The 25950-nt window shown below is 28.0% G+C and overlaps 3 protein-coding genes across 5 annotated transcripts in view; all 3 read right to left on the bottom strand.

Moving 5' to 3' along the window:
- Positions 1-4959: 4959 nt before the first annotated feature.
- On the bottom strand, positions 4960-9824 carry LOC106788625 (odorant receptor Or1-like). The gene is made up of 10 exons (XM_014752042.1): positions 9340-9824; positions 8508-8897; positions 8134-8338; positions 7871-8026; positions 7742-7788; positions 6499-6600; positions 5803-6075; positions 5368-5572; positions 5104-5259; positions 4960-5010 (listed from the first exon to the last, which is right to left on the bottom strand). The coding sequence occupies exons 1-10, from the start codon at positions 9699-9701 to the stop codon at positions 4960-4962; spliced, it is 1947 nt and encodes a 648-aa protein (XP_014607528.1). The 5' UTR covers positions 9702-9824.
- A 576-nt stretch (positions 9825-10400) lies between these two features.
- On the bottom strand, positions 10401-14250 carry LOC106788641 (putative pre-mRNA-splicing factor ATP-dependent RNA helicase DHX16). The gene is made up of 13 exons (XM_014752085.1): positions 14012-14250; positions 13763-13931; positions 13438-13679; positions 13145-13347; positions 12765-13060; positions 12385-12689; positions 12116-12273; positions 11871-12033; positions 11665-11775; positions 11150-11585; positions 10963-11068; positions 10706-10882; positions 10401-10618 (listed from the first exon to the last, which is right to left on the bottom strand). The coding sequence occupies exons 1-13, from the start codon at positions 14172-14174 to the stop codon at positions 10487-10489; spliced, it is 2661 nt and encodes an 886-aa protein (XP_014607571.1). The 5' UTR covers positions 14175-14250; the 3' UTR covers positions 10401-10486.
- A 5209-nt stretch (positions 14251-19459) lies between these two features.
- Positions 19460-25950, bottom strand: part of LOC106788647 (F-box/LRR-repeat protein 2) — a 10610-nt gene continuing 4119 nt past the window's right edge. The window contains exons 2-9 of one of the 3 annotated variants that reach the window (XM_014752095.1): positions 23929-24138; positions 23416-23504; positions 23202-23331; positions 22546-23007; positions 22167-22358; positions 21990-22091; positions 21646-21861; positions 19460-21057 (exon numbers count right to left, since the gene is read on the bottom strand). In XM_014752095.1, the coding sequence (XP_014607581.1) occupies positions 20950-21057; positions 21646-21861; positions 21990-22091; positions 22167-22358; positions 22546-23007; positions 23202-23331; positions 23416-23504; positions 23929-24138 (1509 nt within the window). In that variant the 3' untranslated portion in view covers positions 19460-20949. The remainder of the gene's footprint in view (positions 21058-21645; positions 21862-21989; positions 22092-22166; positions 22359-22545; positions 23008-23201; positions 23332-23415; positions 23505-23928; positions 24139-25950) is intronic. The other 2 variants (XM_014752096.1, XM_014752097.1) reach the window with 2 other exon arrangements.

Raw genomic sequence — 25950 nt, 5'->3', positions numbered from 1 at the left:
CTATCATCCCTGTGTTTGTTGCAAAAGATTGTATGCTGAATAGGCCGTTTTAATTATCTGAAAAATAAATCTAAATTAAGTAACAAATTTAGTATAATCATGATTATATTATATCATTTTTAATGATGTTAAAATACTAACACTGATAAACGAATCGAGATTTAATGAGAAAATTTTGATAACCACCATTGAAATTGGTTTGATAGTACGATTCATCATAATTAATAAAGACGTCTTCATGCTATTGTTTAATATCGTCCAATCAATGCCGAAAATCTTATCGATTATTTCTTTACTCTAATATATGATTTATATATATATATATATTATTATTATTATTATTATTTTTATAATGAAATATTACATTTTTGTGTTAATAATAATGTTGTTCACACCGCTTACCTTTAAAGTAATTAAATTTCCGTACCAACAGTAAAGATATATTTGTATTAACATACAATACATGTAAAGTGACATTTTAGCATATTCCACAGAAGCCGGTGATATTTTAGTTAATTGATACAACGTAAAACATACTGTCAATGTGCTGCCAAAGAATTGAAAGAAAATAATCAAACCAAAGATTTGATTTACGTTATCAGCGAATCTGTAGATTTCGATAAAAATAATTCTAACTTATTGTGAATATTTTTTTATTTTGTGAAAATTAATATGAATAATTCGTTAATTTCACAACGTGAATATTAATTATATTATAATAAATAAATTCAATTTTTTATTATAGAAATATAAAAAAAAAATGTTTGTAATAATGTGTACTAACTTGTATATGCATTCGTGATGACGAATGCATAATATTAAAAGTGTCTTCCGTTTGTCGGCAATTTTCGTCAAACGATTTTCCAAAATCTTGATTTGACAACAAATGTGTATAAAAATTCCGCATATCAATGAATCCAATGCGACGTTTAAAAATCCGGCTAATGTCATACCTAAGATTTGTTGAGTGTATATTAAATAATACATAACGGGTGTCGTACTATCGAATGGTAACCAAACTTCTTGAAATGTTAATTGTCCGTTTCTGAGATCATTGATTAATGACATAAATACAAAACTGCTAACTGAAAATCCTATCAAGGATGTATAACCATTTGTATTATATCTATAACAAAAAATATACAAAATTATATAATATAATTTATATAAATATATACACGCGTTATATACGTCACAAAAGTTGGTTTTTTCTAATTCAATAAAAACAATTAATCATTAATCATTTTTTGTCGTTGGATATTTCTAACATATTATAATGATTATATTGTTTTAATAAAATAATTGATGAATATTTGATAAAAAGAAAAACAAACTTTTACGATACAATTTTCTATTTATATATATATTATATTATCAAATTATTGTATATTGTTAATTTCCCCTACTCCCTAAAAAAAAAAAAATAAAAGAAACAGAAATTCGTATGTAATAATATTAATTACAAACCGTGCTAATTTGTCGAATTTCAATTGGATCAGAATTTCTTCCTCGTCCGATGGCACGTACGGTTCTTTTTCGTTTAATGCGTTTATTAATTCAACGACATCATTGTAATTGATTTTAAACGTTAACATTTTCAAACAAGATATTGCAATGGTCAAAGATACATAAATGTCTTCGGAAAGATCGCTTGAAATGTTTAATGCGATACCAATGATTTGTGATAACGATAATGTGGATACTAAAAAAATTACGCAAATATCATAGAAATTGTATAAACAATTTTTGTAATACAATAATGACCAGGACGGTGGTTTCCAACATCCGCAAATACTTAGAATCATCAGAGTTGATTCTAAGATCATTTTTTAATTATAATATTACACGTAACTTTGTCAAATTTTTTTTTTCTTTTTAATTACAAATTATAATTTCTTTAACATCGTATTAAACGATACTTATGAATCAAATGTTAAACTTATATACAAACACGAATATTATTTGTTCGTTAATCAGATTTTGTTTCTTTTTTTTAACGTTAGATACGTACGTTAAGAAATTTCTTCACGAACTGAAATGATTTTACTTTATTTTATTCATACTTTTCTTTACCAACCCCCCGCGTATGAATTGTACGATCGATGTATGATTCTACTTTTCCCGAAACGAAATCTATCATTATTCTAATGTCAACTTCCAAAATTATATAGATGAAATAATCCATCTGGACAAAAAATTACGATGTCTTTACACAATCACACATCTGTGATTTATTGTTATTTATTATTCTTATGCGTTGTTGAAGTAGCAAAACTATGAAAGAGGAAATTGTTTTTACTGAAATGAATTTGTATGGTCGTAAAAGTGATTCGAAATATTAATAAAATCGTATTGAAAAACGAGATAAAATTGAAGTATTTTTTTAAATATATAAATAAAACACAAAATGAGATACAGAATGATTGAAAATGATTGGGAATGATTATTCGAAAAAGTAATACTCGAAGTAAGTTGATTATTATTATTTTGAAAATTAAAAACATTTAATACCTTGTTTCCTATATATTATATATGTTACCGTCATAGCCGGAAATCTGCCGTTGCTAGTAATTCCTCGGCATTTTCATCAATGCAAAGAGTATTCCGATGAAGTCGGATACAGAAGAATTCTTACAGAATTCTAATTTTTTGAAAAGTTTTGATAAATATTTTTTATACTAAAAGTDAATAGATTTTAATAAAACTTACATTAAATTAAAGTACACTCTTTTGTCTACGCGTAGAATACCATATCGAGTTATAAATTTAGCATGTAAAGTTCAGAAACTCTCAGAGAATGTAATGCTGTAAAATGTGGATCTTTGCAATTTTTGTGAAAAGTTTCGGTAAATATTTTTTATACTAAAAGTGAATAGATTTTAATAAAACTTACATTAAATTAAAGTACATTCTTTTGTCTACGCGCTGAATATAATATCGAGTAATAAATCAATCTGAAAAGGTTCATAAAATGGCAAAGAATGCGATGCTGCAAATATTTTCTACTTTGCCATTTATTTGAAAAGTTTTGGCAAATATATTTTATACTTTTGGCAAATGGATTTTAATGATTTTTATATTAAATTAAAGTACACTCTTTTGTCTACGCGTAGAGTCTTTTTTCGCGTTATAAAACAATCTGCAAAGGTTCAGAAAATGTCAGAGAATGCAATGCTGTACATTGTGCATCTTTGCTATTTTTTTGAAAAGTTTCGGTAAATAATTTTTATACTTTTTGCAAATGGATTTTAATGATTTTTATATTAAATTAAAGTGCACTCTTTTGGCTACGCGTAGAGTATCTTTTCTAGTAATAAATCAATCGGGAAAGGTTCATAAAATGCCCAAGAATGCGATGCTGCAAATATTTCCTACTTTGCCATTTCTTTAAAAAGTTTTGGCAAATATTTTTTATACTTAGAGCAAGCGAATCTTAATGACTTGTATATTAAATTAAAGTGCATTCTTTTAGCTACACGTAGAGTACAAATTTAACTTATAAATAAATCTGCAAAGGTTCATAAAATGGCAAAGAAAAGTTTGCGTATCAGGCAATGTGAACAATGCCTGATGGCCAGGCATTGTTAACATTACCGGCCTAGGTTCCAAACCACCCCCGGCAATGTTAACAATGCCTAGCCTTAGGCAATGTGAACAATGCCTAGTCCGCCAACTTTTCTTTGCCATTTTATGAACCTTTGCAGATTTATTTATAAGTCAAATTTGTACTCTACGTGTAGCTAAAAGTCTGCACTTTTATTTAATATAAGTTTCATTAAAATCTATTTGCAAAAAAGATAAAAAATATTCGCCGAAACTTTTCAAAGAGATGGCAAAGTAGGAAATATTTGCAGCATCGCATTCTTGGGCATTTTATGAACCTTTCCAGATTGATTTATTACTAGAAAAGATACTTTACGCGTAGCCAAAAGAGTGCACTTTAATTTAATATAAAAATCATTAAAATCCGTTTGCAAAAAGTATAAAAAATATATACCGAAACTTTTCAAAGAAATTGCAAAGATGCACACTTTACAGCATTGCATTCTCTGATATTTTCTGAACTTCACATGCTAAATTTATAACTCGATATGGTGTTCTACGCGTAGGCAAAAGAGTGCACTTTAATTTAATATAAAAATCATTAAAATCCGTTTGCAAAAAGTATAAAAAATATATACCGAAACTTTTCAAAGAAATTGCAAAGATGCACACTTTACAGCATTGCATTCTCTGATATTTTCTGAACTTCACATGCTAAATTTATAACTCGATATGGTGTTCTACGCGTAGGCAAAAGAGTGCACTTTAATTTAATATAAAAATCATTAAAATCCGTTTGCAAAAAGTATAAAAAATATATACCGAAACTTTTCAAAGAAATTGCAAAGATGCACAATTTACACCATTGCATTCTCTGACATTTTCTGAACTTTACATGCTAAATTTATAACTCGATATGGTATTCTACGCGTAGACAAAAGAATGTACTTTAATTTAATATAAGTTTTATTAAAATCTATTCACTTTTAGTATAAGAAATATTTACCAAAACTTTTCAAAGAAATTACAAAGATGTACAATTTACATCATAGTATTCTCTGATAGTTTCTGAACTTTACATGCTAATTTTATAACTCGATATGGTATTATATGCGTAGACAAAAGAGTGTACTTTAATTTAATATAAGTTTCATTAAAATCTATTCACTTTTAGTATAAAAAATATAATTATTAAGTATATATATATATATATTATTAAGTATAAAAAGTCTTATTTACGAATTCGTCGGAAGGCGCTTTGCATTAATGAGAAGCCGAGGAATTACTAATAATGACTGATATCCGGCTTTGACGGTAACATATATATATTTATATTTATATACTATCGAATACATCAAAATATCTACACTTCTATTTTGACTATAATTGTTTGCACGAATTCAATAAATACGATCATTATGAAGAATTTTGCAAAACGTTAAATGCCGAGTACGATGTATTCAGTATCTGTAATTAGTTTAAAAACATATACAAAAATAAAAATAATATTAATTATTAAAGAATATATATATATATATTTAACACAAACAATTAACTTACGCTTGTAAATGATTGAGCAGACAATACTATAATATAACCACTTCTCATTTCAATGGGTTTTGTAGATCGTAACATTATTATAGGAATAATTTTAACTATGTCATTTTCCAATGACGTCCAATCCATTTCATAAAACATATCTCCGATTTGCATACTCTATTAAATAGAATTAAATGGTAATGTAATATTACATTAATCATTAAAGTAATTGATGAATAAGAAATACACATTAATCAATCAATGTAATTGAATCTATTAATTAACCTTTAATATAACTTCGTTGCCGAACCAACAATAGAGAAATATTTGCATGAACATAGAACCAAGGTAAGAAACTCCCCAAATAAATTCAATGCTTGCGATTTCTGCCTTGGACATCCTGTAAACGGTCAAACATAGTACAATCGAGCTTATAGAAAATTGCAACATGATCATCGTCGTAAATACGCTGTTAACTTTAGTAGCAAAGCTAAAAAAAAATAATTAACATAAATTTTTATTTCAAATATATAATATATCATCCAATCGTAATATGTGTTTCGTCATTTTGTTGTTTTATATTATATTTTATATGATATAAAGAATATGATTAACCTGTAAATGTATAAATGATAATCGATTAATTCACGAATTATCTTATTCTTCTCTGTTTTCCACTGAACGATATAATCGCAATTTTTTTTTGCTATCTCCAATAACATTGGCAATGTTTTTATTCGATGACTAAATATCTCAAATTGTGCACAAATTTGTATCATCAATCCAGAGATTATTGTTTCATGTCCAACACTCGAATTTGCTACTACCAAAAGTGCAATTGATTGATATATCAATGATAACCAAAACATTATTTCCGATGAGTGATCGTAAGGAGTCCAATTTCCAAATGGGAGTACATGTCCCTTTATGCCATCTATTATAGCAAATATCACTGTTGCTTCGTTTAAAAATTCAACATATATTGTGATCCTCCTAATGAAAATAAAAATCATATAAAAACAAATTCTATTAATCTATACGAGAGAATAATTCTTTAAATTAATTACCAAATATTTATGTGTGATATATATTTAAAAATTTACACGTTATTTCATTTATACGAGATTAATTGATAAACATTGATGTATTTTAAAAAAAAATTTATTATTAAAAAAAAAGCTACGTTTTATTATTATCGAAAATAATAATTTGCTTTGTGTTAAATAAAAATAAAAAATCGTAAGTACTCGTAATAATTGTTATGCACGTATAACGAAGACACGTGTTATTTAATCTTTGATTAGATAATACATGAATATAAAAATAATTTGTTTGCCAAACGTCATTGACGAATTCTATTTTAAAACTGGTCTGACCATATTAAAGTAACTACTACTTAAAAAAGAAATAATTCACCTTGCGTCCTCGTCAAATTTTCCTTGTACATTTCGTTCCTCCAAATTCCTTGGTAGACAAAAATCTTTGAGAAGCATATCGAACAAAGAAATAATACTTTCCCTTTTTAATGTAAGATTAATTATTTTAATGCACACTGCTACGACCGATATTGTAAGGGTAAACTTTTCTATGAATGTGTTAACATTTTGATCGACGTAAGCATCGATAATATTACAAAATGCGAAAGAACATATTACAAATATCATAAATAAAGTATAAATATTGTATAAATAAGATTTGATTGAATTATTTGACCAATTTTTTGGCCGCCAATATCCGACGTATGTTAGCAAAGCAAATGATACAGGTAGAACGTGCATTTTCTAACTTTTGTATTACGTTCTTTCTATTACAATGCGTATTTGTATTTTTTCTTAGGGGTAGTAAAAAAAAGGAATAGATATCTCTCTGAAATATTTATAAAAGAAAAGAATTTTTTCAATCGTGTAAGTAATAATTTACAGGATTGTTTTTATGCGAGAGATTTTCTTTTTCTTTTTTCTTTAAAACTATTCTCCTTTCATCAAGTATAATGTAACGTTGTTTACTAATTATTCATACATTTTTTTTTCCCTCACCCGTTCATTAAAACATCTTTCGTTTTTATTACGACGTATTGTCGATAATTATATCAACCCCCTCGTCTATACAGTCAGTAAATTTTTATAACCTTACGTTATATCTGCGTAAAATACTTTAAAGTTATATTTCTATTATATATTCTAGAAAAATGATTTCTTTTTTCTCTCTCTCCGATATCCCCTAAGACTAATTAATGTTAAATTATTTATCGTGAATTAAAACTTTTTACATCGAGAGAAGTTTTTATTCTTCCGCCTGTAATTAAAAACTTTCTAGATATTTTTATCGATAAATTTTCTTTATCTCTCTTTTTCACATTATTACTTCATTAATAATTAAAAATGATTCCTATCTACGAAGCGTAAGTATAATAATAACTATAGTCAGTGAGATGATACGTATAGACGAGTTCTGAGTTTAATCTATCAAGTTCTCCTTTGACATTAGGTTTCTCTATTGTTTTTCATATATTTTTTTTTCTATTATTATTTATTTATTCTGATGTGAATTTTATGAAATATATCAAACAACACTTTTCTGACAACGATTTAAAATATTGAATATCAAACTGCACTGTCAAATAATATTTTTATTTATAAATGTAACAATTGTATATTACGATGAGGTCTGTAAAACATTATAAGCAGAATACGAAACTTTAATTATCTGAAATGTGAAATCATTAAATTAATAATATTCAATTATTAAAAAGCAATAATCATTTGTTTCTTTATATATATATACTTACAGTCATAAATGATTTAGCTGAAAGTTTAACTATGTGTAAACTATGCATTTCAATGCTCTTCGTTGTTCTTGCCATTATTATAGTTAAACTTTTAATTACTCTTGTTTTTAATGATATCCAATCCATTCCGTAAAATGCATCTCCAATTTTTTTACTCTCAAAAATGTTAATAAAATTCGATATTAAACAAAAATTGTAAGATAAAAGAATAAAAAAAAAAAAAAAAGAGAGGTGTGTGAGATTAATTTTTTTTTAATATTTACCCTCAATGTAACTTCGTTACCATACCAACAATAAAGAAATAATTGGATGAGCATACAAGCGAGATAACAAAATGTCCAAAGAAAATCAAAACTTATCAAATCCTTAGTCGATAATTTATAAACACTCATGCACAATACGGTCGAACTTAAAGAAAATTGCATGAATATCATCAAATTGAATACGTCGTTGACTTTTTGAGTGAATCTAAAATCAAATATTTGTATATAATAATGTTCTAACAAATTAATTAATATAAAAATTAATGTGATATATATATATTAATAAATAAAACCCTCAATGAACAAATGAAAACGTTAATAAATCTAATAAAATCATAATTATGGAAAATGAAACCATAGTATATTATTTTTACTTATAAACGTAAAGATGATATTCGACCAATTCACCGATAACTCGATTTTCGATTTTCTTTAAATCCTTTTCGGATGAACAATGTTTCTGTTTTTTTTCTAGCAACGTTGGTAATATTTTAGCCCGATAACAAAGTATTTCCAATTGTGAACATATTTGTATCATCAGCCCAGATATTATAGTCTCATGAGCAACACTTGAATTAGCACACACCATCAGACCAAAGGTTTGATGAAATAAAGTTATCCAAAGCATAGTACTCGAGGTATGATCGTATGGTGTCCAATTGGCAACTGGTAAAGTACAAGTTTCTATGAATTTACCAAATTGTGCTACTGTTGCAAAGAATACGGTTGCCTCGTTCAAAATTTCGCAAAAAATTGTAATTATCCTAAAGTAACACATTATTTACATTTATTTTTTATATACATATATGCAGAGTGTTTCGTAATACGTGGGATCCTACTTCAAATATGGACAGAGAATACAAGAATAATGAAAATAAGTTAATATAAAAATGTGTTTTATTTGATTTTGTTTTAAAATTATAGTAAATTTTGTTTGAATAACCACCCTCGGTTTGTGACTCCTGAAATAGGTGTGACATGTATTACGAAATATCTTGTATTTAATTATTAATATATAACTGCAGTTATTTTTTAAATTAATTTATTTTTCAAATAAACACAATTTTCTCTAATAATTAATAATTTGTAACTTTTCTAAAATAGATGGATATTAAATGTGAACGTAATAGATGTCTGACCATACAAGAACTTTACTACTGGCGTCTGATTACAACGTACAATATCTACTTTATCATTAATACTCACCTTGCATTTTTATCAAATTTCTGTTTAATTGCCAACTCCTTCGAATCGCGAGGAATGCATTGCTCATTTAAAAGCATGTTAGTAACAGAAATAATATTCTTTCGATTAATTAAAATGTTCGTCACTTTGATACACACACCGATTACGGATATAAATAATGAAAATTTTTCAAGTAAATTATCCAAATTATGATCAATCAAGGCGTCCATGAATCCACAAAATGTGAATGCATAAAGCATGGATACCATGAAAATCGTATAAATGTTATATAGTAAATATTTAAAAGAATTCGGTGACCAATTAACTGGCCGCCAAAAACCAACGTAAGTTAAAAGGGCAAAAGATAATGGAAGAGTATGCATTATTACAATTAATTTATATATTGTTAATTATTTTTCTTGGGCTTTGTAAATAACACGAGATTGTAAAATCAAAATGAAATTTATGTTCTAAAAATGATTTATCTTCGCATTGATGATAGAAAATCTAAATACTAGAAATAGTAGATAAAAGTGTATGCAAAATATTTGTCGACAATAGGAATTCTATATCTTCCTATTTTTATATTTTATTCATGGATACGTATGTCTTTGATTTTCTTTGTTAACACCACACAAGAAGGGTTTCTTTATTCATATAATAAATGCAGGCTGTAGTTATCATCGTCTTGTTCTATGTACTGTATGGTTTACATCATAATGTACAGTCAATAATTGTCCTGTCTTTCTTTTTTTTTTCTCTCTCTCTCTCTAGCTATACCATCAGTAAATTTTTATAACACTGCATTAGAGTAAAGATTTTATTTTCATTCAATTTCTTTGTTCTCTTACTAGAGTATATCGCGTATAATAACAATATTATTGTGTATAAATAATGAAAAATATATTTAAAAATTGATAAACTTCTTACGAATGGCTTCATTATCGTTTAATAAATTTTTCTGTTCGTTCTCTAATTCTCTTCCTTTACATTCTCATTTTAAATAATATATTCTAGTACTAAGGAGGTAGATTAAATTTATTACTACGATCTTAATAGTCGTAGTAAAATATTGCTGGATCGTGATGGATTGTGATTTTATATTTTGACGTATATAAAAGTTTCATCTGTACAAAAAGTATTTTACCTATTAATTAAATCTATTATATTAATTAGTTCCGTCTGGTCGTGCCCTGCCAACAACTTTGGGCATCTTTTTATTTGTCGAATCTTCTAATTCTTTGGGTTTATAATAATGCGGTGCAACTTCCAATAACCATTTGCTTTCTATTTCCGTTACCTATATATATTTAATAAAAAATCAATTTAAAAATACCAACAAATACGATAAATTAAATAACGTTAAAAAGTAGTTTTCATGAAATACCTGACGCATGAATTCTTTTGTCGTAAATACTAATTCGTGATAAAGTAACCATCGTGGAAGTTCTTGGAAAAGTGAACTATTCGGATGAATGGATACCGTTTGATTGTGTTTCGCTGTTTTGTAATGTCCACCTTTCGACAAACGTGCAACGTGATAAAAATAACCTGCAGTGATCGCCTAAAATATATTTGAAAATAATAAATATAATAAAATAATTTTAAAATTATCTAGATTAATATAATAAAAATGTTACATACTTTTCGAATATTAATTGTTTCCGTAATACCCGATACAAGTTCCATTTCAACTCGTTGCATTAGGCCAATTAATTGTTCCCTAACGTCTCTAGCTCGTTTCATCGATCTAATCAAACAAAAATCTATTGTCAAAACGATGTAAAGAAAAATTAAAAAACGAGAAAGACAAATTCAATTACGTTCGTACCTATGCTGTATAAAATTTTCGTAACACCAATGTGTACTAAAATCACTTTGTTGCCATTGATTATAAACGTTGAGTAAAGTAAGATGATCGCCACCAGGTACGTGAAAATTTTTTCTCGCTGTATCCGCGTGTATAATTTTATCTTTAGGTCTGTAGAAAATAGCTCCGTTAACGGAAAGCATAGCAGCTATTGTAGCTACTTCTTCAGAGCAACGATACCGTTCACTGGCTAATAACATTTTAGCCATCATCGGATCGAGCGGAAATTCTGCCATTCTTCGACCAAGTTTAGTTAATTCACCACGATGATTTAACGCACCCAAAGCATAAAGTTGTTCTAAAGCTAATACTAATGTTTCATGAGGTGGTGGATCGAGAAAATCAAAGTGAACTAAATCATTGATACCTAAAGCTTTTAACGTGAGTACTGCATTACCTGTAAAAATTATCATTAAAACATTATTATTAATAATGATGAAAGTAATTTCATATAAAATTATAGATTGAATACACACCGAGATTTATCCTTTGTATTTCAGGTACAGTATTATCTTCTAACTCGTTTTGATATGCCCATGCTGTATAAAGCCTGAAACATTTACCTGGTGCTACTCTCCCAGCACGACCTGTATATATTTATAACGTTAAAGAATTTTATAACATTGCATTAGAGTAAAGATTTTATTTTCATTCAATGTCTTTGCCTACGAGAGTAACGTACCTGCACGCTGCATCGCAGAAGCTTTACTAATCGGAACAACCATCAAACTTTCCATTCCTGTTCGTGCATTGAAATTGTTTTGTTTCGCAAATCCAGGATCTATCACGTAAACGATATTGTCGATGGTTAAAGACGTCTCTGCTATGTTAGTAGCCAGAACCACCTATTGATAAAAATAATATATATGTAAAGTAAATTCTAAAAATGACACGAAGATAATAAAAATATAAAATAAAATAAAATACCTTTCTAGCACCAGCTGGAGTAGGTTGAAATATTTTGGCTTGCATATCACTTGGTAAATTGGCATAGACAGGTAATATCAAAAGTTCAGCCAATTTACTTCCCAGCCTTCTAACTCTTTCTTGTAACATTTCTTGACACGTCTCAATCTCGTCTTGACCTAATCGACATTTTTTCAAATTACTAGTTGATTTGCAATTCACGAATATTTTAATTGGTACTTGAATCAATTAAATAATTTTAATGATTAACATTGAAAGCATATACTTACCAGTTAGAAATACCAGTACATCTCCTGGTGGTTGTGTTGCATGAATTTGAAGAATAGAGACTACGCATGCATCGATGTAATCTGCTTCAGGTGCTTTCGTATAATATATATCTACAGGAAAACGGCGACCAGGTATACGAAAGATCGGTGCGTTGTCAAAGAATTCACTAAACTTAGTTGCATCCAATGTTGCAGAAGAAATTAACAATTTCAAGTCTGAACGAAATCTTGTTATATCCTTAACCAAACCAAATAAAATATCGGTATGTAATGTACGTTCATGAGCTTCGTCGATTATCATTACACTGGAAATAAAATATACTTTTGTTATGTATAGAAATTTAAAAATATCGTTTTATAAAACTATTTTCAAATATTACCTATATGACGCTAAATCAGGTTGGCTAAGAAATTCTCTATGCAATGTACCATCAGTCATGTATTTGATACGAGTACGATGAGATGTACAATCTTCGAAACGAATTGCATAACCGACTTCGTTACCAAGTTTGACAGCCATTTCATGGGCCACTCTAGCAGCTACAGACATTGCTGCTACTCTGCGAGGCTCACTACAACCAATTATTTTATCGTTTTCTGCGAAACCTGCCGCATATAAATATTGTGGAATTTGTGTCGTTTTTCCTGAACCTGTTTCACCTTCTATTATTAGAATCTAAATTAAAGATATTGCGAGTTATTTATCATTAATTAAATATTGTAATATAAAATTGTTTTGTTTCAAATCATAATGTAATACCTGATGTTCTTTAATAGCTTGAATAAGATCATTCCTAAAAGGATATATTGGTAAGCTCTTTTTGGTTTCTTGTATCGTTTGTAAAATTGTAGCCTGTGGAGAAGGACTTGGTTCGCGTTTAGAACTTTTTTCACTTCCAGGTATATGCAGCCCCTGAATAAATTCTATTTCATCCTCCAATATAAGATCATAATCTTGTTGAGCTTTAATTAAAATATATTATTAAATTATTATTAAATATATCAAATATATTAATAAATCAGGAAGATGATTAATTAGAATAATTATTATACCTTTCCTATCTTTGGCTCCAAATCTAAATACCGCAGATGACATCTGATCTGATTCCCATTTACTTTGTTCGGATTGTGGTGGTTCTGCATCATGTTGGGTTTCTTCCGCTTCTAATTTCTTCTTTTCCAATGGCATATGATACCTTTGCACTCTTTCGAGTTCTCTTGCCTTTTCATGTTCCTTTGCTAATTGTAATAGCTGTTTCTTATGTTCCCTCTCACGTTTTTCACGTTCTGTTAAACTATATATACATAGAAAAATATTTTGTAAATAATTTAATATAATAATAATACTATCAGATTAAGTATAATTAATATAAATTACATTTCTTCTTCAAAGAGGTATTCATCATCAATAATGTCCGCTTCTAATTCTGCCACCTTATCCTCTTTACGCTTCTCTAAATATTTTCTGCGAGATTCCACTCTTAGTTTTGGAACAAGCTTTTCTCTTGCATCAGTTTCCATAAGTTTAAGTCTTTTTGCTGCCTCGGCTAGAAAACAAATATATTTTATGTTAATATGTTAAAGAGAGAAGAAAATACTTTAAAAAATGTAAAAATTATGATCTTACCTGCACCAGAGCCAGCAGGCATAGCAACTTTGCGTGTCTTACTATCATCCTTAGCTTTGAGACGGTTAGCAAATTCATCTCTCTCTTTGATATCTTTCTTACGTCTTTCTTCTTCACTATTACTATCCTCACTTGAAGAATCTTCTCTTCTGTATTTGCTCATTATTAATATTTTTAATAGATTATACTAAAATTATTTAGGCCTATGACAGTAATAACAAAAATTCTAAATATATATACATATATACATACGTATATTTAAAAACATTACTATTAAACAAATGATTAATATTATACAATAATTTAATTTATTTAACTAAGAACAAATAAATTAATAAAAAAAATTACTCAATATGTCACTTTTTTATTTCATAGGTTATGTTTTGGTAAAACGCGAACACTACTACCACTGCATCACACACACATACGTCACATCCGTAAGGACATCTGACGGATTAAATGACAATTATTAATCGATATTATTTGCACGCTTCTCGAATGTCCCGTTCGATATTTTTAAATTTCTACTTGTTACGTAAATTTAAAAAGAAATATTTTAAATAACAAATATAATTATTAATTATAATTACAAACAGATTATATATTGTGATGTTCACTTCTTCGAAGTCTTAATTATATACATTGATATTTCATTTAAATTATTAAATATTCTAACCAGAGAAAATAAATGTTGATTATCGTAATGAAGAGAAATTAATAAAATATACAAATTACATTTGATACTTGTTCTAATGTAAAGAATTAACATTTAAAAATGAAATATTATCGAAAGGAACTTGTCGACGACATGAATTAATACGTATACGGATAGTTGATAGTTAAATATATTTTTTCGAAGCGTATATTATCTCGAATATATTTTATTATACATACATTAATGAAAATATATACATGGTAGACTGCAGCTCATAAAAGCAGCAAAGTATCAATATAGTCATCAGCTACAGTATTCGTACGCGGATCTGTTTGAACGACGTCCTCTCGATAAAGTCGATTTTTTGTTTGTATTTATATTTTTATTTATTTATTTATTTGTTTTATCGACATTGTGTAAATCGGGAATTTTTCGGGAGGCACGTGTAGGCCGACACGTGTAGACCATTGAGTTTCACGAAATTAATCTTTTCCCGTTTCACTATAGTTTATTTTATTCATTACTATTTTTTTTTTTTCTTTTTATATTCCTTTATGAACATTCTCGACAGACACGATGATCCTGTATCGCGTGACGGCAAAGTCCTTTTCTAAAGGACATAAAAACGCGTTCCTGAGAATAAGAATGACGATTGGGCAAACAGATATAGGAATACTTTCACTGATCTTCAAATAACATTTGAATCTTATTCTCTTTTTACTTTCGCACCCCTTTTCTCTATTTTTTTTCTTTCTTTCTTTCTTTCTTTCTTTCGCTCTCGCTTTGTTTCTTTTTTTTTTCTCTAATTTTCATTTCGCATATTTCTATAATAGTCTCACTCATTGTTTGTCTCTTGCACTCTTTCGTAATTCATTTTTCTATCTTTCTTCCTATACTACTGCACAGCCAAACACTTACTTGTTCGATCACTCGACTTCTAATTCATTATGCATTTCCCCCCCCCCCCGCCACTATTTTTATCTCATTTCATTTCATTTTTTTTAAATTTAATATCGTTTAAAACATGATTGAACGATGTGATGTTTTGCGATAATTAGGATATTTCAACGATTCCGATAAAACCGTATTTATATTTTCTTTTTTTTCCTTCATTATTATTATTATTATTATTATTATTATTATTATTATTATTTTTATTATTATTTTTGTTTCGAGTTTCAGGCGTATTTTCTGCGTGTGTGTTATATTTTTCTTTTCAATTGATTCCTTTTTTACGAATTATTTCATATCGATTCCAGTTAACACGCACGATCGATTCGAAGTACCGACAGACACTTAGGTTCTTATTATCTCGCTTTTTGTTCTTCTTTTTTTTTTTTAAATCATAATTATTTCATTTTTTCTTTTTTTTTTTTAAATCGAATTGAAAAAATAACCGCGTCGTCTCGTAGAATACATATTTGTACTTCGTTCTAAACCTCCATTTCCGAGCTTTCACAATGCAAAGATTACATTATCGTACGTGTGTGTGTGTGTGTGTTATTACAATTCTAAAAAATAATTCTAAGAGAGACACAGAACAGAAAATGCGAGATATTAGAAACCTTAGGCTTCTCGTTTACGTCTATTAAATATTAATAATAACGTTTTTAAATATATAAAAAGAAAAACGTTATTATTATTATTATTATTATTAATATTAATATTAATATTATTATTATTATTATTATTATTATTATATTAATGCCTATGTTTAAGATCGGCATTGAAAATACGAGGATGGGTTGATAACATTTCGAGCATGTTATCTCTCTCTTTCTCTTTTTTTCTTTTTTTTTTTAAACTTTTCAAACTACGTTGAAAAATAAAGGGCAATTTTTTCCTTGATGCGAGAACAATCAAATTTTTGTCCCTACGTTAAGACTCGAAACGTTTTCAACCCATTAACGACGTATAACATCATCATTCTCGAACGTCGCTTAATTTAAAATTCGTTTTTTTTTCTTTTTTTTTTTTTTTTTTTTTTAAATCGAACCCCTTTCAATTACGAGACATTATTACACAATGATCACATTAGTTTTTGTTTTTTGGTTTACTAAAGATGACACATGCAGCGTACAAAACATATCTCATACATATATTTATATATTTATTTATTTATATATGCATTATCGTTTAATTTAATGTTGTATTATTTTCTTTTCTTTTTTTTCGGTAATTTTTAATTTTTATTTTTATTTTTTATCGATATCTCTTTTGTTGTTGTCCCTTTTTTTTTGTTTTTTTTTTGTTTTTTACCCCATTGTAATACTAATCGTTTTCATTCGTTAGTGTTTTGTCAATTATTATTATTGTTACACGCTATATTTTTTTTTTTTTTTTTTAATATATATTGCGTTACGATGTTCTTAATAATATTCCTTATTCGAGGAATTATTTTAAAACGATATCGGTACATTTTTGTTTTTTTTTTTACGCAACGATACACACACGGTGGCATTTATTAAACGAGCCAAGTACGCACAACGAACGACGACACTACGCCCATCATTTTCTTATTTTTATTTTTGTCATTTTTCTCTTCTTTTTTTGAAAATTAAAAGAGAAGCGTTGCATATCATATAAAAAAAAAAAAAAATGAAAATTTTGATTACAATCAAGTGGTGCTAAATATGGTAACGTTAATAATAATAATTAATAATAATAATAACAATAATAATAATAATAATAATATAATAACAATTATTATTACAATAATAACAACAACAATAATAATAAAAAAGAATAATAATAATAATAATAATAATAATAATAATATTGCACGCATGGTTAGGGCCCCGTTTAATTGTTTTTACGCACGAATTCTTTTTACAACACGACAACGAAAATTGCAACAGCCCAAAAATATCACGAATATATATCATCTTTCTATCTGACACATTATATTTCTATTAAATAAAATACTTTTCTTTTCGTGTTATAAATAAGAGTATCGAGCGTTATTTTATTAAAAAAAAAAAACAAAAAAAGAAACCCAATTTTTCGTCAAGTGCCGCGCTACAGAGGGAGAGAGGGGCATAAAAATAAAAAAATAAAAAAAAAAAAGAATTTTTAGAAATGTTTCTCTGTCTTTTACATTAATTCTTGGATGAAAAAGAAACATTAAAAACAAAACGAAATTAAAAAAACCACACAATTGAAGAAATTAATAAAAAAAATTGATCAATTTAATGATACGTGTATTCATAAACATATTCAAAAGCGTTCCGTCATGAGAACTTTTTTTGTTTTGTTTTTTTTTTTTTTTTCATAAGAACAGACAATATTCAAATCTAATATCGACGTTTTATGGTGTACGAAATGTTTTTTAGACAGTCAATTAATCAGGGGGACGAGTGGGGGTTGCAAATGTATGCATTTTTTATCTTTTTTGAAATTTTGCGTGTGTATGTGTGTTTGTGTGTGATAAAGTATATTATCGGGGACGTAAAAAAGATGACGATAAGAGAAAAGAAAAAAAGAAAAAAAAAAAAAGAAAAAGAATTGAAAAAAACTATACAATAAATCTTAATCGTTTTGGATTTCGATAATTCGACAGGATATATCCGCACAATATCGTACTTAAATATTAATATTAATATTAATATTAATAATAATAATAATAATATAATCGTACTACCATCGTACCGTAAATCTAAGCTTAAAAAGTAAAAAGATTATGGATACCAGCATCGTCTGATTATCGCTGATACACACGCACACAGAAGAGTTTTAAAACGTTCGTTTTTCAACAAAACGCGATTTGGAACGCTTCAAATTCGTACGTATCTTTTCTATATATTTTTGTGTGTATTTTTCTTTTTTTTAATTATTTAATTATTTTGTTTGTTTTTTTTTTCATTTTTCTTTTTTGTTTTTTTTTTTTAATGTTACGATTACTTTTTACGTTTATTTTTTACTTTTAATTAAAAGTTTTTTTTTCAGTCTGTGCTCTCCTAGTCCATGACGAGTTAATTGAATAGGATTAAGAAGATAAAAAAAAAAAAGAAGAAGAAGAAACAAAAAATCCTAGACAAAATTTTAAAACTAGAGTGAAAAAAAAATAATAATAAGTAATAAAAAAGAAAAAAAAAAAAAACATTACGAAAAGGACAACGAAGATGCCTGGACCGTCGAGGAGAAATAGTAGTAGTAATAGTTAATACGTTTGTGATTCAAAATTACGATTCGCGAGCGGTATACTATTAATATACCTAACAAGTGTATTTTGTGTATTTTGTGTATGTCGATAATTACGATAGTATCAATTGTAAGAGTCAACAGAATTTGCACAAAAATTCATATCTATAGATTTTTTTTATATTCCAAAATTATTAATTTTCTTATTAAAAGTTTCTTCCTTTTTTTCCTGGTAATATTTTAACAGGAAAAATATTTCTTGTATTTTATATTATATTTTTAATTTCAATTAATATACGATCCATTCTATCCCATTACCTTTTTTTTCTTAATAACGTGTATTTAAAATTAATAATAATAATATTAAGTATATATATGTATATATAGAAAAAAAAAAAGGAAAGAAACTTATGGGACAACCTAATATTTGTGTATTGTCGAATAAATCACAAAATAAAATTAAATTTGTTGATGTGTTATCATAATTACCGGCACATATGTGTGTGAGTGTGTGTATTATATCGTCAGCCCGTAAATCAATATAAAATGCATCTTAACGTTCGCTACCGTTAACGTTGGTAGGTTGTACAAGTTTGATAGACGATAATCCCGGTATTCCTCGATCAATTAAACGATTGCGCTTAAAACGATTATTCTTTTTTATTACTTTTTTTTTTCTATTTTTTGTTTGTTTGTTTCCTTTTTCTTTTTGTTTAAAGAAGTTGTGCGCAGAGTCGAGTCGAGTCAGCGACATGCGTTCTCCTAAAAAGGAAAGAAACCCGTAGGTACCGTCAAAGTTTCATGGATGGACCGATTGAAAAACGTATTCCATCAAAGACACGACGGTCATATTTTGTTCTCTCTTGGTATTTTTTTTCTTCTTCTTCTTCTTCTTCTTCGTTTTTCTCATTCTACGTTAAGAGAACAAAATTCTACTACAACACACTTTATTAATAATAATATAAGTCGAGTAAGAGTGTCTCTTCCTATCACATAACTTTTGTCTTCTTTTTTGTTTGCTTTTTATCATCATCTTCTTCTTTTCTTTTTTAATTATTTTTTTGTTTGTTTAAATATTAATAGCATTACAGGCAGTGTTCGTCAAGAAACTGCTACAGGACGTACGTTCCCATAAATCGGATGGGCTAACAAGATTATTAAGATTAAAAAGTAAATACGTTAATTGTTTTTTCTTTTTTTTTTCTTTTTTTTTTTTTTTTTAAACGACTCTACAAGTTTGGTTTAACCGTTTGTTCTCAGTTTAAAAAAAACGTTGGTAAGGGTTCGAAGTTTAAAAACTGATAAAAAACGCAAATTAAAAATTAAAAATTAAAATATAATAAAAAAAAAATAAATCGTTCCTATATATATATATATATATAAGACGTGAAAGATTGGACAAATTTTACGAACGAAATGTTTTTTCTTTTTTTAAAGGATATAATAGCGTTTATATCTACGATTCGTGTTATCAACGAAACCCAAAGATTTCTTTCCTTTTCGGACTGTCCTTGCAATGTGACAATGCGATAAGAAAAAATTATATGACATATATATTTATATTTATTTATATATATATGTCATTATTAATTAAAACAATAATATAACGCGAAATAATCTAACAATAAGAAGGATTAGGAGTAACAGCAGCATGACGCGGTTTAATAGATTTTAGTAATTAAATTGCAGTTTGCAGCAGTGACTCTTTATGGTGACGACGATGGTAATGGTGACGTACCGTACTCTCTCTCTCTCTCTCTCTCTCTCTCTCTCTCTCTCTCTCTCTCTCTCTTTCTTTCTACCTTTCTTTCCTTCCTTCCTTCCTTCCTTCCTTCCTTCCTTCCTTCTTTCTTTCTTTCTTTCTTTCTTTCTTGTTCTCTCTCGTTGCGTGTGTGTGGAGCTCGAATTAATTGAAAACGTTTGAAATAGTCATTTATAAATAGACAGCGAGTTTCACACTCAGCATCGAAGATAGGCAACCAGGGTTCCAGTGTTCTCCGGTAACCACAATATAGGGTCCCATAATCGCTGTTGTTAAACGTTAACAACGACCACCGAGAAAAGTCAAAAACGTCTTTTGAAAAGACGTCTTGAGTAGTAAGATCAAAAGGACGATTTACTTCAGTATCATTTGTATGATAAATCACAGAATGACGCAGCATCGACAATATCGTTGTCGGGATGCTCCCGCACTAGGAGGTGGCGTGACCGGTGCAAAGTATGCGTGGACTTTTATATTCGGCAAATGTGTCTGAAATAATTCAAATTGATAAGTTTATTTTTCTTTTGTTATCAATTTAAATATAATATATCTAACGATTAAATGAATTATTTATTTTTAAATATATTTATATATATATATACATTTTTAACCCTTTCCGAAGCATTCGAGTTAACCGATTATTAATCTTGTAGCTATTAAAAGATACCAAAGTGGTATTCCTCTAATAATAAATCAATTATGTGAGATAAAGCACCAACTACAATGACCTCAGACAAAAAAAGAAATCATATTTTTTAAACATTAAGTGTCGTCTCTTTCTGCCGGATAACTTTAAACTTTATTACTTTTTTCTTCTTTTTAATTTGTTCTTTATCTTGTTGTTTTAAAATATTAATAGCATTGCAGGCAGTGTTCGTCATGAAACTGCAACAGAATATAAGTTTCTCTCTCCAAAATAAGAGTACTAATTATAAGATATTTATATTATCTTAAAATAATGGTAATAACAAAACAAGTTAATTAAACAACACGCATCTTGATGTTCCGTTCGCAAAGGGTTAAAAACTATATAAGAGTGTTATAAGAAATAAAAAGAAAAACTTAAGAAGACCATACTCTTAATCTACGTATGCCAACTCTAGTGATCAGTTGGCAGTCGTAAAGTTCAATTCGTTCTAGATTGTGGCAGGCCTGTAAAAGATGATCGAGACTGGCGTCCGTTATCAGAGGACAGTTATCCAGTTCTAATACCGCTAAGTGTTCCGCAGCACACGGTGAAAGAGCAAGCTGCCGAATCCCTTCGTCAGTGATCAGCTCGCAATGGGACAGGCTCTACATTATTTTATTCAAATGAACAATTAGTATAGGACAAGTATGACGGATTTTGTTACAGCATTTTTTATTTGTTTGTTTGTTTTTTTCTTTTTTGTATATTTTCCTTAATATTTTATTCAACGTACCAGCTTCTCTAATCTTGGACAACCCATAGCCAGGTGTATAAGGGTGGCATCTGTTATTAAAAGGCACTCTTCGAGGTCCATCTTTTCGAGTAATCTGCAATTCTAAAATATTAAACGATCAGAAAATCAATCGATCATTGATGATAAAAGTCAAATTGATTATATATCAAAACTTACTCTCGCGAGAGCTTGAAAACCTGCGTCGGTAAAGTGCGTGCAAGAAACGCATTCGAGAATACTAAGAAGTGGACAGTGTTGAGCCAAAGTTATGAGAGATGCATCCGTTAAATTAGGACAATTCGATATACAAACGTAATGTAATTTTGGACACTTTTCGCTTAACTCTCTTACAGCGTCGTCTGTTATGTTCTGCAAAGCAAAATTGTCCATATTATATTTTTTGAAATCAAAAGAAAAATATCAATATATTAAATCAATTATAATTAATAATATTTATTTGTGTTGTTTATAGGGGGGATGGAGATTTTTGATTGTATGCATTAAAATAAATAAAAATAAATGTTGATAATAATAAATATACAAAAATTTGTAATACCCTGCATTCGTGTAGATTAATCGCTTCAAGATGTCGACAATATTCGGCCAAACATTTGACACCTTTGTCTGTCAATTGACGACAACCCCTACTTAGAAAGTTACGTAATGATGTACATCCCCTTGACAATGCTTCGATTCCATTGTCGGTAAGTAATTCGCACCATGACAGATTGATGTGTGTTAAATGAGTACAACCATCCGATAGATCTTTCAACGAAAGATCTGTTATTTCCGGACATGAATCCAAATTTAATCGTTGCAGCTTTCGACAACGTTTGCTGAGGGCCTCACAAGTTGAATCCGAGATTTTCTTACACTGACTCAGATTAAGTTCCTCGATGTTGGGACAAGAACTGGCTAATAAACGCATAGATTCGTCTCCGATACTTTGACATCCTCTCAATGACAATTGTCGAAGAAATCCGCCGCAACGATTCGAAATGTTTTTTATTACTGATTCCTAAAAAAAAAAAAAACAAACAAACAAACAAACGAGAAAAGAAAAAAAACGAAATAAAAGGGAGAAAAAAAAAGAACAAAAAATTTAATTATTAATTCGAGCGTTATATACGCGAACGATGTTTTAAATATTAACAACAAGTATGTGAATTGTTTCTTTTCTTAAAAAAAATATATTGTTATTTTTTTAAGTACCCCCACGTCTCGTTGAAAATCAAAAAGGTCGATCCTTTGCCAATTGGAACCATCGAGGGCCAATATGTTCCATGCTTTACTTACTTGGGCACATCGGCATAAAGATATAACGTCGAGATACGAGAGGATTCTGAAATTACGCGTGTAGATCGATCACAATTTCGATATTAATGTGATTTAATTATAAAAATGATTTATTATTATGATTTGTTACCTTAATAACAATTCCTTTGGCAGTTTTTTGTTAATCTGCGCCTCGTCGTCGTGTAAAACCCACGTTAACTGAAATAAATGATATTTAAACTAAAAACAATAAATATGTTATTATTTTTTTCGTGTATATATATATAATTTAAATAGAAAAAGATAAAAAAAGAAAGAAAGAGAGAAAAGAGAGAGAGAGAGAGACAGAAAGAGAGGATACACACATATATATATATATAATATATTATTTCTATATATAATATATATATATATATATATTAGAAATAATTGAAAAATAAAAAAATGTTATCAGAAAATAGACGAGAGTTAACTGGCAGCCCACCGCTGACGAATAATAAATGCTACAACGAAATCTTTTATGTTAACAAAATAATAATAATATTAAAAAGAAAAAACAATACCCAAAATGAGAGGAGACATTTTTTAAACGATGGAAACGTCAAAAAAGGAACGAAGAAAAGCATATAGGAGGATATGATTTTGTTTAAAATGATAGACCAACCTGCATATAGGATTGCTTCATGGTAGTGACAGGGTTGTTGTGATTATGCGATTGCGATGTGTAATAACCACCCTGATGATGATAATGGTTATAATGATAGGATGGGTGCTGTTGTCTCCACCATTGACTTCCGGTTCCAGTATCGGTGACCGATTGAAGTCCTTGGACAATCTGACCCCCTCCTCCTACTCCCACTCGACTTACTTTTTTCTAAAAAAAAAAAAAAATATATATATAGATATATCCCCCTCATTTTACGTCATGATTTACGATAAGTTTTTTCTTTTTTTTTTTTTTTTTTTTGGTCAATATTAACAGATTCATATTTTTTATTTTCTTCTTCTTCTTCTTCTTCTTCTTCTTCTTCTTCTTCTTCTTCTTCACCATTTTAAGATATAAAATATATCTCGATATTATAATTTATTAAATATTAATATATTATCTTGACGATCGTGTTCTCGAAGTATTGTTTTATTTATTTATTAAAAGAAAAAAAGAAATGTATTTCGCGTATTCGTCGTTAAAGTTCGAACATCAAGCCCCCCCGCCCCCCGTCAAAAAAGAGAGAGAATAACTTTTTAAATCATGCGCCATAAACAAACTCTCACGATTCATGTATTGTATATATATGTGTGTATGTGAGAGAATATATTAATCGAGATAAGGTAAATATTATGTTCGACAAATCCACCGAGCAAAAGAATATTTCAGATAACGCGTATTTTAACAAGAAACGACTCGGCACATTTTGATAAATAAATTTTTTTTTTTTATTTCAATATGTTTTACATATATTATTTATTCAAAAAAAAATTATATCGATGATGATGCATCGTTTGATTCAAGAAAAAAAAAAAAAAAAAAAAAAAAGAAAAGAAATATAAGAACACAAAATTGAAATAAATAAAAATAATTTGCAACAAAAGTATATAAATTTCTGATAGACAAACCGAGCGCGATAATATAACAGTCGTATTTATAAATTATTTATAAATGATAATATATTTGAACATTTTCAAGTAACGTCAAGGTTTTTTACTTTTTCTAAGTGAAAAATATTATTATTACATATTTAATCCTATCGCGTACTTAGAAACTAATCTAAATATAGTAAAGAAATAGAACAAAAAATATTGCACTGTTATGTAATTACTTGCATATAAATTATCATTATATTTACTTATCCTAATCTTTTGATATACATATATATAAATATATTTTTTTTATATACGTTTAACAAAAAAGAAAAAAAGGAAGCAAACGATACTCACGAATGCAGGAAATGAAAATATAAAGAATTTGAAGGATCTCTTTATAAAAAAAAAAAAAAAGAAAAAAATACGGCTGCGCCAAGGACAATGCACTTAGACGATAAAGGTTGGTAGTAATTTTAAAATGACCTTTCCAATGCTGACTCAGGTTTTATCTCTTGAATCGGACTTTTCTAATCCTCGAAGCTTCTCTCATTACGTTGTTATCATTCTCATCTTGTAACACACAATCAAAACTCTACGAAAAACTCGTTAAGTTTGGATTCTTTTTAAATTGGAAAGAAAGAAAGAAAGAAAGAAAGAAAGAAGGAAAGATCTTTTACTTTTTCTTAATAGTTAAAAATAAGGAATGAAAGAGAAAAAGAAACATTAAAAAAAAGAAAAGAAAAGAAAGAAAGAAGAAAAATTATATTACAGGTTGTATTTCTTTGATTATATTACTCCCACTCATTCATCGTATTTGATTCAAACTGTTTCTCGTATTACTTTTATTTCTTCTTCTTCGTTTTTTTCTTGTATCAACCTACTCATGCTGTTTTTTTTATTTTTTAAGTCGATATATTATTAATTGACAAAAATATACAAAAAAAGAAAAAGAAAAAAGGAAATAAAATAAAATTCATTAAATTTGAAATTAATTATATATATATATATATATATGTACTTTTTATTTTATATTATTTTTATATTTACTATTACTATCTCTGTTGTATAAATATAATAATTACAATAAAAAAAAAAAAAGAAGAAG

Source organism: Polistes canadensis, unplaced genomic scaffold (genome assembly GCF_001313835.1).
Source record: "Polistes canadensis isolate GaletaPanama2010 unplaced genomic scaffold, ASM131383v1 scaffold_146, whole genome shotgun sequence".
Lineage (NCBI taxonomy): Eukaryota > Metazoa > Arthropoda > Insecta > Hymenoptera > Vespidae > Polistes > Polistes canadensis.
Note: the sequence above shows the minus strand (reverse complement) of the source record. Positions and strands in the feature narration are given on the sequence as shown.